This window comes from Erinaceus europaeus, chromosome 7 (assembly GCF_950295315.1).
Source record: "Erinaceus europaeus chromosome 7, mEriEur2.1, whole genome shotgun sequence".
NCBI lineage: Eukaryota > Metazoa > Chordata > Mammalia > Eulipotyphla > Erinaceidae > Erinaceus > Erinaceus europaeus.
Genome location: NC_080168.1, coordinates 71,551,288 through 71,567,530, shown reverse-complemented (window position 1 = coordinate 71,567,530; position 16,243 = coordinate 71,551,288). Strand labels below are relative to the sequence as shown.

The 16,243-nt window shown below is 46.4% G+C and overlaps 1 protein-coding gene across 3 annotated transcripts in view; it reads right to left on the bottom strand.

Annotated features, from left to right (window-relative positions):
- CRYL1 (crystallin lambda 1) overlaps window positions 1-16,243 on the bottom strand; it is a 107,932-nt gene that overhangs the window by 14,241 nt on the left and 77,448 nt on the right. For all 3 annotated transcript variants that reach the window (XM_016191000.2, XM_016190998.2, XM_060194750.1), the window contains exon 5: window positions 15,332-15,526. In XM_016191000.2, coding sequence (XP_016046486.1) covers window positions 15,332-15,526 — 195 coding nt within the window. The remainder of the gene's footprint in view (window positions 1-15,331; window positions 15,527-16,243) is intronic.

Sequence of the window (16,243 nt, the reverse complement as noted above, 5' to 3'; positions counted from 1 at the left end):
CCCAGGGGAGGCAGCGGGACCAGACTGGCCAGGCTGCAGGACAGGCCCGCACACAGCAGGGCAGACAGAAGGGAAATGGCTCTGGGAAGGGAACCTGGAACCTTTCAGCAGGCCTTAAAACTGGAATTCCGGGGGTCAGGCGGTAGCACAGTGGGTTAAGCACACATGATGTGAAGCACAGGAACTGGCATAAGGATCCTGGTTCAAGCCCCTGGCTCCCCACCTGCAGGGGAGTCGCTTCACAGGCGGTGAAGCAGATCTGCAGGTGTCTTTCTCTCCCCCTCTCTGTCTTCCCCTCCTTTCTACATTTCTCTCTATCCTATCCAACAACGACGACATAGATATGAACAATAATAACTACAACAATAAAAACAACAAGGGCAACAAAAGGGAAAATGAATAAATACATATTTTTTTAAAAACCTATTATTCCTCCATCCACCTCACCCACCCAGGCATTCTTCCATGAGAAGCCTGCCCAGACTAGGCATCAGGAGCACTATGTGGGCACAGGGATAGCACTCCTGGAGGGTGCACTGTTCTGCCACATGTGCAACCCAAATTCAAGCCCAGCTCCCACCACATTGAAGGAAGTTTCAGTTCCTAGCACTGCCATCCACATGCCAGAGCTGAGCAGTGCTCTCACCTCTCGTTCTAAGTTTATAAAAGTAAGCAAATATATATTACTGTTGTTGGAAAAGTCACTATGCATTCTTGCATCACAAAAATATATCATGAGGGGTCGGGGGTAGCACACCTGGTTGAGCATACATGATGCCATGCACAAGAACCCAGGTTCAAGCCCCCGCTCCCCACCCTTAAAGGGAAAGCTTTGCAAGTGGTGAAGCAGTGCTGCAGGTATCTCTCTGTCTCTCTGTCTCTCTATCACTCCCTTCCCTCTTGATTTCTGGTTGTCTCTACCCAATAAATAAATAAAGATAAATTTTGTAAAAAGAAAAAAGACATCATGACTTTTCCCACAGTCCAATATATTTATGTTTTTGCTTTCTTTTTGTTTTTGGTTGTCACTACTCCAGGCAAACTTTTTCAGAGAGATGGAGAGAGACAGAGATAGAGAGACAGAGGAAAAGACTGCTAGCATAGCACCGAAACTTCCTTCAGGGCAGTGAACTAAATAAATACTTTTTAAAAAGAAGATTGGGGCTGTGAGGTGGATTATCCGTTGGAGTGTATATGTTAAGATGCACACGTGATCATGTACTTTGTCACTAGTCACTCCCTCGGTGCACCTACAGGGGATACGTGTCACAAGTGGTAGAGCAGTGCTGCATTGTCTCTCCTGTCTCTAAGTCTCTACCTAAAAAGAATTTTTTAAAGTGCTGATGGTAACAGTGGAAGGCACAGAGTCACGGCGATAACCCTGACGGCAAATAAATAAGTAAACATATAACTAAACAAAATAAGATCAACCAGATGAAATCTCATGATATCATTAAAAGCGAAGAAAAGGGAGTCGGGCAGTAGCGCAGCGGGTTAAGAGCAGGTGGCACAAAGCTCAAGGACCGGCGTAAGGTTCCCTGTTTGAGCCCCCGGCTCCCCACCTGCAGGGGAGTTGTTTCACAAGCGGTGAAGCAAGTCTGCAGGTGTCTATCTTTCTCTCCCCCTCTCTGTCTTCCCCTCCTCTCTCCATTTCTCTCTGTCCTATCCAACAACAATGACATCAATAACAACAACAATTACTTCAATAATAAAACAACAAGGGCAACAAAAGGGAATAAATAAATAATTTTTTAAAAATGAAGAAAAACCTCAAGATGAAATTTGTTATGGAGATGAGACAAGAACACCAGAAGAACAAAAGTGGATTGACCTAGGGGAGATAAGGTGATATTTTACCCTTGGAAGAGTCTTTAAAATGAGACATGAACAAGTCACAACACCAAGGAGTAGAAGCAGCCTGAATACACACCCACAGATGACTGTATTAAGAAGTTCTGAGACACATACTCCATGGAATATCATGCTGCAATCAAAAAAGCTGATGTTGCATCCTTTGGGACAAAATGGATGGAACTGGAGTTGATGATACTCAGTGAAATAAGTAAAGAGGCAAAATACAACCACTGAATGGCTTCACTCATATGTAGAATCTATAACTTGCTAAGGAATTTGCAACCCTCTTGTGGGCTTCTACAGAACCTTGCCCTCAATGTAGAAAGTAATGATAGGGATTGCCCCACTCTCTGAAGGGAGGCTGGGTCAACATACTCTATCACATAAGGAAGACTGGTCCTGAAATAAGTGCAGCCTAGAACGTTCCTACCTATGATCATGGAATACAAGCTCAGATCTACAGGGATTTAGAGATTACACAAGTTCCTGTACTGAATATGAATAGACACGGGCCCCAGCTCAGATCGATGGGGTCTACAGTATTTATATAACTTTCCCCATATTTGGGAGCTTCTCTCTGCCCTGATCCAGCTTTCTAGTCCTTTATCCAACTCTGACACCATCTCCCCAGACAATACATTTAGCCCACCTACATATTAGCTGTCTGGCTCAGGCAAAAATTAGTAAAGTCATGGACCCTTTGGAATATACCTAAAATAGACTTCCTAGATTTTTTCAAAATGAAGACCCCAAATCTTATCGGCTATATTCTTACCTTTAGGTTCCTGGTTTTTATTTATTTATTTATTTGTTTGTTTGTTTTATTTTTAAATTTTTTTATTTATAAAAAGGAAACATTGACTAAACGATAGGATAAGAGGGGTACAACTTCACACAATTCCCACCACCAGAACTCTGTATCCCATCCCCTCCCCTAATAGCTTTCCTATTCTTTAACCCTCTGGGAGTATGGACCCAAGGTCATTTTGGGATGCAGAAGGTTGAAGGTCTGGCTTCTGTAGTTGCTTCCCCGCTGAACATGGGCGTTGACTGGTCAATCCATACTCCCAGCCTGTCTCTCTCTTTCCCTAGTGGGGAAGGGCTCTGGGGAAGCGGAGCTCCAAGTTTCCTGATTTTTAAACAATTAGTTCTGCTTTTTTTAAAAAGGTTTTTAAAAAATATTTATTTATTTCCTCTTGTTGCCCTGTTATTTTATTGTTGTAGTTATTATTGTTGTTGTTATTGATGTCATTGTTGTTGGATAGGACAGAGAGAAATGGGGAGAGGAGAGAAAGACAGAAAGGGGGAGAGAAAGATAGACACCTGCAGACCTGCTTCACCAACTGTGAAGCAACTTCCCTGCAGGTGGGGAGCTGGGGGCTCAAACCAGGATCCTTAGGCCAGTCCTTGTGCTTTGCGCCATGTGCACTTAACCCGCTGCGCTACCACCCAGCTCCCTTTGTTCTGCTTTTTATCTTAATGCTTTTCAGCCACCAAGTTGCAGTTGTTACCATGACGCCAACCTGACTTCCCTGAGCAGATGACCTCACCAATGTGTCCTGGAACCCGACCTCCCCAGAGCCTCGCCCCACTAGGGAAAGACAGAAACAGGCTGGGGGTATGGATCAACCTGTCAATGCCCATGTCCAACAGAGAAGCAATTACAGAAGCCAGACCTTCCACCTTCTGTACCCCATAATGATCCTGGGTCCCTACTCTCAGAGAGATAAAAAATAGGAAAGCTTCCAATGGAGGGGATAGGATGCAGGGCTCTGGTGGTGAGAACTGTATGGAATTATACCCCTTTTATCCTACAATCTTGTCAATCATTATTAAATTTTAAAAATAACAACAAAAAAAAAAAAGGAAGAAAAACAGTGACCAAGCTGCCTTAGCCTTTGTAAAAATTTTGAGGGAGGGGAACACAGGACCTCTGGTGGTGGCTGTGGTGAGTTACACACACACACACACACACACACACACACACACACACACACACACACACACTTGAATATGTATACTTTTGCAAACCACTGTTAAATTACTAGTAAGAAACACAAACCATATGGGTTTTGTTTTGTTTTTTTTCTCCAGAACACTGCTCTGGCTGATGATGGTGCTAGGGATTGAACCTGAGAGATTTTGGTTCATCAAGAAGGAGACTTCTTTTGCATAATCACTGTAGCTATCTCCCCTAAAACTTTTTTTTAAAGAGGAGAGAAGGTAGAGCACTACTATTCTGGCACATGATGTACTAGGGTCTGAACTTGAAGCCTCAATCACAGAAGTCCTGTTTCATCCCCTAAGCTCTCTCCCACTGGCCACTTCACATATCTGTAATCAACACTTCAAAGTTTACTTTTATTTATTTAACTTGATAGAGATGCGGAGAAATTGAGAGGGGAGGGGGAAATAGAGAAGAATAGAGGGAGAGCGAGAACTGTAGATCTGCCTCACTGCTCATGAAACTTCCCCCCTGCTGTGGATCAAGGGCTCAAACTCAGGTCCTTACACATGGTAACATGTGCACTCTACCAGGTGCACCACTGCCTGTGGCCCCCTCCCCCTTTGAAGTTTAAATGTGAAACTGAGCTTTAAAGGAGAGATCGAAGAGGAGGGTGTGGCAGTCTGGCAGGAGCTGGTTCTCAGAGCCACACACACCCTTTCCTATGACCAGGTAGAAACAAGACTCTTCCCGCTCACAGACCTCATCAGCTTCTGTGCTCCTGTTTCCCTTCCCGCTCACAGACCTCATCAGCTTCTGTGCTCCTGTTTCCCTTCCCGCTCACAGACCTCATCAGCTTCTGTGCTCCTGTTTCCCTCAGACTTCAGCTTCATTCCCCGTTGGCCAAGATCCAGACCTGCCCGAGGCAGCTCCTAGCGTTTCCAACAGCTGCCACCTAGAAAGAAGCTTCTGAAACAGCCTCGCCTGCCATGCCTGAAGCCAAGCTTTGAACATGCTTTCTCTTGTCTGGAAGCTGCCTGCCTGGAGCCCTGAAGCCTGACCACCGAGTGACTGGCAGGTGACATCAGTGGCAGGCACAGTTTAAAACTTTATGGATGGGGGCCAGGTGGTGGCACACATGCTACCATGCGTAAGGACCAGGGTTTGAGCCCCCACTCCCCAACTGCAAAGGGAAACTTCACAAGTGGTGCAGGTGTCTCTCTGACTCTCTCTATTCCCTTTTCATCTCAGTTTCATCTTTGTCCCATCAAATAATAAAAAAGAAAGAAAAGAAAGGAAAGGGGAAAAAAGAAAAAAAAGGCCTCTAGGAGCTGTGGATTTGTTGTGCAGGCACTAAACCTCAGCAATACCCTGGCAGCAAAATAAAATAAAATAAAATAAAATAAAATAAAATGCACTGGTAAAGTTGTAGAAGCTCAAAACCCTGCTCAGACCCAGGGGCCACACACACCTCCCCAAACAGACGCCTGCAGCCCTGGGCCTGGCTGAGTGCTCACAACCCCAGGACATGACACAGCCCAGTAAGCACTTTCCAGCACCCAGTACAGATTCCTGACACTAACTTGCTTGGTGACAGAACTAATAGGTTGCTCAACTCCTTTGCCATGCTCATGAGCACTTGGGAGAGAGCACGGTGGTCCCACAATAGAATTCCCTGTCTGACATGCCAAGGGCCCAGGTTCAACCCCCAACCCCACCACAAGCCAGAGCTTGCAGAGCTTGCAGAGGAGGAGGGTCACAATAGTGGATCAAGCATTAGACTCTCTAGGATGAGGTCAGCCCCTGGCACCGCACTGTCAGAGTGATGCTCTGCTTCTCTATTCCTCCATTAATACATCTTTTTTTTAAGGCATCTGGTGATGGAACATCTTATAGAGCACACACATTATCATGTGCAAGGACCCAAGTTCAAATCCTTACTCCCTACCTTCAGGGGGAAACTTAATGAGCAGTAAAACAGTGATGCAGGTCCTTCCCTCCCCTCTCTCTCTTTCTCTCTCACTCCTTCTCATCCACCCTGTCTTCCCTTCCACTTTCAATTTCTTTCTGCCCTATCAATAAAATAAATGTTTATGAAAAGAGCAGAATATAGACTTCAAGTCCCATTTCACTTCCTTTACACTTGCTGAAAAATTGGGGAGGGGGCTGGGAGGTAGCACACCCCTATAACATTACCAGGTACAAGGACCTAGGTTCAAGTCCTTTGTCTCCACCTGCAGGGGGATGTTTCACAAGTGGTGAACCAGGTCTGCAAGTGTCTCTCCTCTCTCTCATTTTCTCTCTCTCTGTCTGTCTCTCATCTCTATCTCCCCCTTCTTGATTTCTCTGTTGTAAAAAGAAAGAATGAGAAAGAAAGAAAGACAAGAAGAAAGGAAGAAAGAAAGAAAGAAAGAAAGAAAGAAAGAAAGAAAGAAAGAAAGAAAGGGAGAGAGAGAAAGAAAGAAAGGAAGGAAGGAAGGAAGGAAGGAAGGAAGGAAGGAAGGGAGAAAGAGAAAGGAAAAGGGATTTGGACGGTAGTGCAGCGAGTTAAGCACACGTGGCGTGAAGCACAAGAACCAGCGGAAGGATCCTGGTTCGAGCCCACCTTCACTGCTTAAAGGCAGCACCTTCTTTGGTAACCCAACCCCCAGGACTCCAGGACATGCCCTGGCTCTGAGCTCTGGGGCTCTGAACATTTGATGGAGGGGGTGTGCCTGTATGCCTGAGCCTGACCCCCAGACCCACAGTTAGAAAGATCTAGAAGTCTCTAAAACCTCACCCCGAGCTGGGCAGGGCTGAGCATGCTTACACCCCACTGCCTTGCCCCTGTGAGTGGCCTCTGATTCATGAGCTTGGAGCCAGCCGATGTGCTCTTGAGCTCAGGGTGCTCCAGTTCACCCCAGACCACGAGAGGCAGCTGAGGGCAGGCTCACACTGATGTGTAGAGTCAGTCTTTTTCACCTTTTTTTTTTTAATGATATGCTTGTCAACTTAGAGATATGCCACTGTTTTTTTGAATGTGTCAACAGTAGTGGACAAGTACACATGCATTTCCCACCCACCCAGCTCATCTTTCTTTCTTTCTTTTCTTTTTTTCTTTCTTTCTATTTTTTTGAAACTTTTTTATTTTAAATTTATTTATTCCCTTTTGTTGGCCTTGTTGTTTTATTGTTGTAGTTATTATTGTTGTTGGATAGAACAGAGAGAAAGGGAGAGAGGAGGGGAAGACAGAGTGGGAGAGAGAAAGATAGACACCTACAGATCTGGTTCACCACCTGTGAAAGGACGCCCCTGCAGGTGGGGAGCCAGGGCCTCGAACTGGGATCCTTATGCAGGTCCTTGTGCTTTGCACCACCTGCGCTTAACCTGCTCCACTACTGCCTGACCCCCGGGGCTCTTGACTTTTTTCTATTTGTCCATTTTTTTTCCAGTACCATGCTGTTTTAATCACTATTGCTTTGTAGTATAAAGGGAAGTTGGGGGGTGTGATACCTCAATATTTTTCTTTTTATTCTTAGATGTGCGTTGGCTATTCATAGTTTTTTTTTTTTTATGACTCCACATAAATTTTTGGACCAGTTGTCCAATTTCCTTGAAAATGTCATTGGGATCTTGATAGGGACTACATTGAATCTGTAGATTGCTTTTGGTAGAATGGCCATTTTTTAACAATATTTATTCTTCTGATCCAGGAGTAAGGAATGCTCTTCCCTTTCTGTGTGTTATCTCTATTTTAGCAATGTCCTATAATTTTCATTGTCAAAGTTCTTTGCCTCCTTCATGAATTTCACCTCAAACTATTTTATCTTTTTGGGTTTGAATTGTCCTCAAAACTCATTAAAGGCAGTTCCTTTGGGTTCTGAACATTATGTAACCTTATTTCTTTGCTCTTTCTTTAATTTCTTTTTTTAAAAAAATTGTGTGTGTGTGTGTGTGTGTGTGTGTGTGTGTGTGTGTGTGTGTGTGTGTTTGTCATCACCAGGGCTTAATTGCTTGGGGTTGACTTTTTCAGATATAAATAGATAGATGATGGATAGATGATAGATAGATAGATAGATAGATAGATAGATAGATAGATAGATAGATAGATAGATAGATAGATATGGCACCTGTCTGGGTGTGACCTAGCCAGCTCCAGAGGAGGAGGGCACATCCACCACAGCCATGGCCCGAACAGCTTCCAGAACAGTTGTAGTGCCTGAGCCAAGGAGGCAAGGCCAGGATCTGTCTGTTCACTCCTGGGACATCCCAGGCCAGCTAGATTGGGGTACATGGAGGCAGTCTTTGCAGGGAATGGAGATGGAAAACTGGACAGACATCCACCTAAAAATGACTCCAGACCACTGCCTCACACCATCCACTACAGGCGTCCCATGGAGATCTGATAGCGGAGAGCATGAGATGCATAGAAGACTGTGTACAGGCCACACGCCTATACCTTAGAGAGGAGTTTGGGGCATTGATCTCAGAGGTGCAGGATGTAGGAGCAAAAACAAACAAGTAGAGCTCCATCAAAGGGCAAAGCTTCCACACCAAGAAAGACAATGTGATCCAAACCACAGGAAAATCCTACTGGGTGGGAGAAGGCACAAGGGTTAAGGATTTAAAAAGGTACAAACAGGGGTCCAGGTGGTAATGCAGCAGGTCAAGCTCACATGGTGTGAAGCACAAAGACCAGCGTAAGGATCCTGGTTCAAGCCTCCAGCTCCCCACCTGCAGGGCGAGGGGGGGGGTCACTTCACAAATGAAGCAAGTCTGCAGGTGTCATCTTTCTCTCCCCCTCTTCACCTCTTCTCTCAATTTCTCTCTGCCTATCCAACAACAACAACAGCAATAACAGTAATAATGACAAGCACAACAAAAATGGGGAAAATGGCCTCCAGGAGCAGTGGATTTGTAATGCAGGCACTAAGCCCAGCAATAACACTGGAGGCAAAAAAAAAAAAAAAAGGCTCAAACAACTCATAAAGCTCAATGAAAGGCCAGGCAGTGGCACACCTGGTTGAGCACATGTTACCATGCACAAAGACCCAGGTTCAAGGCCTTACTCCCCACCTGTAGGAGGGAAGTTTCACAAGAAGTTAAACAGGTCTGCAGGTGTCTCTCTCTTTTTTCTCACTCTGTATCTACCCTTTCCCTCTGCATTTTTTTCCTTTTTAAAAAAATTGCCACCAGAGTTATTGCTGGGGCTTGGTGTGGGCACAACAAATCCACTGCCTCAGCAGCCTTTTTTTTTTTTTTCTTTCAGCTTCATTTGATAGGACAGAGAGAATTTGAGAGATGGTGGAAAGGCAGAGAAAGAGAGAGGGAGAGGGAGAGAGGCAGGGGGTGGAGAAAGAGAAACCTGCAGATCTGCTTCACCACTCACTAAGTTCCCCATCCTCTGGTTAAGTGGGGACCAGAAGCTTGAACCTGGGTCCTTTCACACGATAATGTGTTTGTTTAACCATATGTACTACTGCCTGCCACCCCCTCAATTTCTATCACATAAAATTTTTTTAAAAAGGGGAAAATGCTCACTGGGAGTGGTGGATTTTTAATGCCAGTATCAAGCCCTGAGATAACCCTACTGGCAATAAAAAATTAAAAAAGAGGGGGTCTGTTGGGAGCCATAATGACACTGCACATCACGCCCCTAAGATGGCGCCGGCCACGTGGTGGCTAAACCAGTAAAGTGGTAAACAACTTTGCGGAAGTTGGACGATCCAACTTCACAGACTGCGTGCTGTACACGTGAACTGTTTTATGACTGGTAGAAGGCTGCATGATCTATGACTGCTGTATGCTTGCTTAATGCCCATTGGCTGACTATGTAACAGTGAAAGGTACTTAAGGTGGCCATAAGAAGGAAATAAAGGGAATTGAGGAAGAAGTCTCTGGTGTCCGTGTCGTTGTTGCGGGCCGACAGCGACAAGTGGTGCCGAAACCTGGAAATCTCAAAACGGTCCATGAGTAAACCGAAAGCTAGTCAAACAGACTAGGGACCTGCGAGAAGTGCAGGATTGTGATCACAGGTTAAGCTGCTTTGAAGCAGGGAGTCGCCATGGGAGGCTTTCAGTCAAGCCAGCGCATGGAGGGAACTATTAAGAAATTACTGAAGAGTAATGGGACACCTGTTAAGATGGGGACCATTAGGACTTTCATGTCCACAGTAGAAGAGGTCGCTCCATGGTTCCTGGAAGAGGGACTTCTTACCGTCCCGCAATGGGAGCACCTTGGAGAAGTTTTCAGAAAGATAGAGGACAAGGAGTCATTGAATGTGCTCATCTCACCTTAAAAAATTGCTTATATAAACAAAAGGGGGGTATAGGGGAGACGTTTCGCTCCCCCAAAGAGAAGCTGCATATTGCTCTCTTTACTCTTAATTTTTTTAAATATTTATTTTATTTATTTATTCCCTTTTGTTGCCCTTGTTTTTTTATTGTAGTTATTATTGTTGTTGTCGTTGTTGGATAGGACAGAGAGAAATGGAGAGAGGAAGGGAAGACAGAGAGAAGGAGAGAAAGATAGACACCTGCAGACCTGCTTCACCGCCTGTGAAGCGACTCCCCTGCAGGTGGGGAGCCGGGGTTCGAACCGGGATCCTTATGCTGGTCCTTGTGCTTTGTGCCACCTGCGCTTAACCCACTGCGCTACAGCCCGACTCCCTACTCTTAATTTTCTATCCCTGGATGAGCACGGGAAGTCAGCAGCAGATCGGCACTCCACCGCCGACTCTGGCCCTAAAGAAATGGTCATGTGGAAAGATCCTTTAACCGGCCACTGGGCCGGCCCGGACCCAGTTCTCAGATGGGTGCGAGGCTCTGTCTGTGTTTTTCCACAGAATCAGCAGACGCCTGTGTGGATCCCGGAAAGGCTGACCCGTGCTGTGACGCATAAAGATGACTCCCCTGCGTGCCCTGCTTATCATGATGGTGATGACCTGTGGAGTCCGGCCCGCGTGTGGCCATTCCCCCTGCCAGTGACCAATGAGTCCAAAATCCTGCCAGCCTTCCTGTCCACAAATGCCTCCACAGGACTTCCTACAGTGCCTTTCGACCCGGCCACAGGATACTTCAATACCACGGACTTTCTACTCCAAGGGACTGTCTGCTTTCAAGCCCTCGGGGTCTCGGCAGACTCTGTCGGACCCTGCGTGACGCTTTTGAATCAGACCCTGGGACATTTCTCCAATAGCTCCGGGCGCCCCTGGGCAGTCACAATGACTTCTGCCACTGTCCCGCGGGTCTGCCCTCGTGGGGTGTGCAACTCCACCTTGCAGATTCCCGACCTTTAGCAACAGCTCTTTTGGAGGATATAAGCACTCCTTTGGCAACCCCACGCAGGGTGCCCCAGTCAACCCTTGGCAAGTGTGGCTGTTCTGCACCTCGGGCAGGGGTTGCTCGGACATTTCCCCTTTCTCCTTTGTGTGGGGGGCTATGTGGAAAAACTGCACCTATTCTTATACTCCCGGAGAGACGTTTGAAACTAATGTTTCTCCTTCTGAATGCAATGCTACATTGAACTTCCCCCCTACACCTGTATGTGTACAGCTCCCGTTCATGTTCATTGTTCATGCTTCGGTTAATACCACTCGGCTGCCTTGTAAGTCAGGGAGATGTAACCTGACACAATGTTGGAACGGTATGGGCACAGCTGTAGTGGCCAGGGTACCCACTTATCTCCCTGTACCCACTAAGATAGAGGAAGGAGAGATAGAGATTTTGCTCCGCCCCAGGCGAGATTTTGGCATTACAGCGGCAATTGTTGCTGCCATTGCCGTGTCTGCCACCGCCGCCACAGCGGCAGGCATTTCCCTAGCTACCAGCATACCTACTGCAGAAGCTCTAAATAATCTCACCGCATCCACGGCCGAGGCCTTACAAACCAATCTAGCTGTTGTTCAACACCTCAGAGCAGGTATCATAATTGTGAACCAAAGGATAGACCTTCTCCAAGAGTCAGTTGAGCAAATAGAGGGTATGCTGGCTGCTCATTGTGTGCGGAGCATGCCTGGAGTGTGTGTCACCAGTACGGCATGGGTCAATAACAGTCTGGCAGCTAATCACTCCAGGCGATTATCCCTGATGCTCAATGGCACCTGGTCTGCTGAGTTTGACATGCTGACCAAGACCATGAGATGCCAAATTTTCTCCATTAATACCACCAAAGTGCAGATTGCCATGGCAAAAGAGTTTGCCGCTTATGTGCTCTCGGCAGTCTCCCACCTAAAAGAATCAGTTGGAGTAGGGGTCCTTGAGACAGCGCTTGTGGATGCCAACATCCTGGGCCTTTACTGTCTGTGTCATCTCAGAGCACAGGCTCGAGTCGAACGATAAATTATGGTCCAGGCCATGTTGGCTATCCAAGGTGGAGAGACCCCTCAAATCTGGCTAAGCATGCTGGACCAGTAGCCAAAGACGGGTAAGTTCCCTGGGGTTCCTATACCAACCTAAGACAGGCGGCGTGCCAAGCTGCCCGGCCGCTGAAGACGGGTAAGGGTACGAACAGTCTGGGACAACCTAAGACAGGCATGGTCCCCTGCTCATTTTATTATATATAAACGGGGGAGCTGTCGGGAGCCATAATGACACTGCACATCACGCCCCTAAGATGGCGCCGGCCACGTGGTGGCTAAACCAGTAAAGTGGTAAACAACTTTGCGGAAGTTGGACGATCCAACTTCACAGACTGCGTGCTGTACATGTGAACTGTTTTATGATTGGTAGAAGGCTGCATGATCTATGAATGCTGTATGCTTGCTTAATGCCCATTGGTTGACTATGTAACAGTGAAAGGTACTTAAGGTGGCCATAAGAAGGAAATAAAGGGAATTGAGGAAGAAGTCTCTGGTGTCCGTGTCGTTGTTGCGGGCCGACAGCGACAGGGGTTGGGCAGTAGCACGGCAGGTTAAGCACACATGGCGCAAAGCGCAAGGACCAGCAGAAGGATCCTGGTTCAAGCCCCTGGATCCTCACCTGCAGGGAGGTCGCTTCACAAGCAGTGAAGCAGGTCTGCAGGTGTCTATCCTTCTCTCCCCCTCTGTCTTCCCCTCCTCTCTCCATTGCTCTCTGTCCTATCCAACAACAATGACATTGATGACAGCAATAATAATAACCATAATAACAATTTTAAAAAGGGCAACAAAAGGAAAAAACTGGCCTCCAAGAGCAGTGGATTCATGGTGCAGGCACCGGGCCCCAGCAATAACCCTGGAGGCAAAAAAAAAAAAATTTAAATAAATAAAAATTTAAAAGGAAAAAAAGCAGGGGCCAGGCAGTAGCACACTTTGTTAAGCACTCACATTACAGTGCACAAGGACCCAGGTTTAAGCCCCTGGTCTTCATCTGCAGGGGGAAAGCTTCATGAGTGGTAAAGCAAGGCTGTAGGTGTCTCTCTGTCTCTGTCCCTCTCTATCTCCCCTTCCATTCTCAATTTCTCTCTGTCTTTATCCAATAATAAATGTTAAAGTATTTATGAATAGTTTTATGATAATCCACAGGTCATATGACAGGAAAGTGGGCAGAAGACTTAAATGGACACCCCTCGGTGTGCATGAAGGAGGTCCACACTCTATTCTCACGAGGAAATGCAAACCCAGCCAACCCTGAGACAGTGCCTTAGAAAGACCTGTGAGAAAGTCTGTCATTCCAAGACAGGAAACATCAGTTCTGGGAGGATGGCAGAAAGGGAGGGGACCCTCACATCCTGTTGGGAGGAAGGGAAACGAATGCCACCATTATGAAAAGTGGTATAGAGACTTGTCTAGAAATTAAAACGGACATTCCATAGCATCCAGAAATCCCACTTCTGGGCATGTACTCCCAAAATATAAAGCCACTTACTCAAAGAGGTGCATATGATGCCTTGGTGATTCCAAAATTATTCACAACAGCCCCAAACTGGCAACAGCCTAAGTGATCTTCAGCTGACAACTGGATAGAGATGTTATCCACACACAACAGAATACTAGACAGCTGTGAAACAGATGAAATCCTGACATTTGCAGAGCATGAGTGGTGACTAGGTGGCATTAATCTTAGCAAGATGGATCCAGGGGAGCAAGAAAAACATTATAAGCTATTGTATTTCAAGCAAATAAAAAGATGGACTAGAGAAAACAGAAATACAGCTGCAGACTACAATAAGGTCAATGGTTTAGTGATTGCAAGAGATGTCCATGCTGGTTTTCAACAATATGTACCTGAAATTTACATAATGTTACAAAGCTTCTTAAATAAATTTTTAAAAATCTAGTCTTTTAATAAGAAGTGATTTCGAATTTACATGTAAAACAAGTACAATAGTAATACATTTCAGGGTTAACTCATTCACCACTTCTTCCTCAAGCTCTTGAAACAGGAAGAAAATGGAAAATGACAGAAACAAGTGTTGCCAAAGTTGTGGAGGGGTGGGGGGGGGGAACACTCCTGCACTGCTGGTGGGAATGTAAATTGGTCCCACCCCTGTGGAAAACAATCTGGAGATTTCTCAAAATGCTAGAAAATGGACCTATGCTATGAACCAGCAATTCCTCTCCTAGGAATTTACCCAAAGGAAGCAAATACACCTATCCAAAGAGAAATCTGTTCACCTATGTCCAAAGCAGCATAATTTCTCACAGCCCAAGCTTGGAAGCAACAGATCAGTAGCTAAGAGAGTGATGGCATGTTTATACAATGAATAATATGCAGCTGTAACACCTGATAAAGTCATTTCCTTCACTTCATCTTGGATGGAGCTTGGAAGAATCATGTTGAATAAGATGAGCTAGAAGAAGGATGAATATGGGATGATCTCACTCATACAAGGAACTTAAGAAACAAGGACAGAAAGGGAAAACACTGGGTGAAGTACAGACTGGGTGGAGTCTGTTGAATCAAGGCCAAGGACTCTTGGGGTGAGGGGGTTATAGTGAGCAAGCATTGAGCACCCAGGGCATGATGGTGGAGAAGGACTTGGGTTGGTGGTGGAAGTCTTCTGCACACACCTCTCATGAAGGGATGAGAAATTTTACCCTTGTGGCAACAACTGTCTTGTAAATCACTATTCCTTTATGAAAATGATGAAAAGGAAGGCTGGGGGAAACAGCATAACAATTCTGCAAAAAAAGATACTGCTGCTTGAGGCTCTGAGGTCCCAGGTTCTATCCCGAGCACCTCCATGAGCCAGAGTTGAGCAATGCTCTGGTCACTCTCCATATCTCTTTCTGGTGAAAATAAAACAAAATATCATATTTTTAAATGAAGAAAAAAGAAAGGAGTTGGGTCCCTTTAGAGGACACAATTTCATTCCGAACAGGACTTCTTCTCTCCTGGAACATTCTGGCAGGGAAGGGGGGATCCTCAAGGCTCTGGGAGACCAGTGTCCTCCTCTCCCACAGAGATGAAGGTGAGAGGCAGGGGAGGGCGTGACAGAGGATGCCAGGCAGGCCTTCACCAGGGCCTGATAACAAGACCTTTTGGGAGCAAATATAGGCCCATGTGACATTAGTCACTCCCTCCTGAGCCTCTGGGGCTGGGGAGATGCCCCCCACCCCAAGCCCCCACACACCTGCACCAGGCGCCAGGCCTCGGCAATGACCGCATACTGCAGGCGGTTCAAAGCGAAGCCATCCACCTCCCTCAGCATCCTGACAGGAGACTGTCCAATCTGCCTCATCAGTGCGTGGGTCCGGTCCACCGTGGCAGGGGCTGTCTCGGGGTGTGGGACCAGCTCCACCAAGGGCACATAGTAGGGCGGGTTCACCTGAGGAGCAGAAAATTGTGAACACTGGTAAAGCAGGTCTGGAGGAAAGGGAGCCCCCACCCCCACATTGTGCAGTCCCACCTCACAGGGGCGGGGGAGAGGGCAGGGCTTTCACCTGGAGAAGGGTCCTTTCAGGACCTAGTGACAGGAAGTGGGAGAGGTCACTGTCCACACCTCTTTCGTGCAGAGGGGAAGCTCATGAGGTGTGGAGTGGTGCTGCAGTGTCCTTCCTTCTCTCCCCTGCCCTGACCTTTGCCCGTCTCTTACCCTTTATCTTGAAGAAAGGGGAGAAAAAAGTGGCCACTGGGAATATTGGAGTCATGCAGGCACTGAGCCCTAGCTGTAACCCTGGTGGCAAAAATAAAAATGTTCACTTAAGCAGTGCACCTGCCTTGTCTTTCAGTTGACCCAAATTTGAGCCCAGCCCCTCAGTACTGAAGGAAGCTTTAGTGCTGTGGTGTCTCTCTGTCTCATATCTCTGCCTCTCTCTTTCTAATTATCAGGGTGGAGGGAGTTGGCCCCACTGATGACAAAAATGAAGAAATAGGAGCAAAAAGAAACAAAAACTAATAAAAGCTCACATTGACTAAGTAGTCATTAAAAAAACAAAAAAAAAATCCATTTTACTCTCATGTGTTGAGGGGGGGTGTTTATGACATTCTCCATGTTTCTGTCTTTCTTCCAGTTATACAGAGCCAGGGGTTGAACTCAGGAACT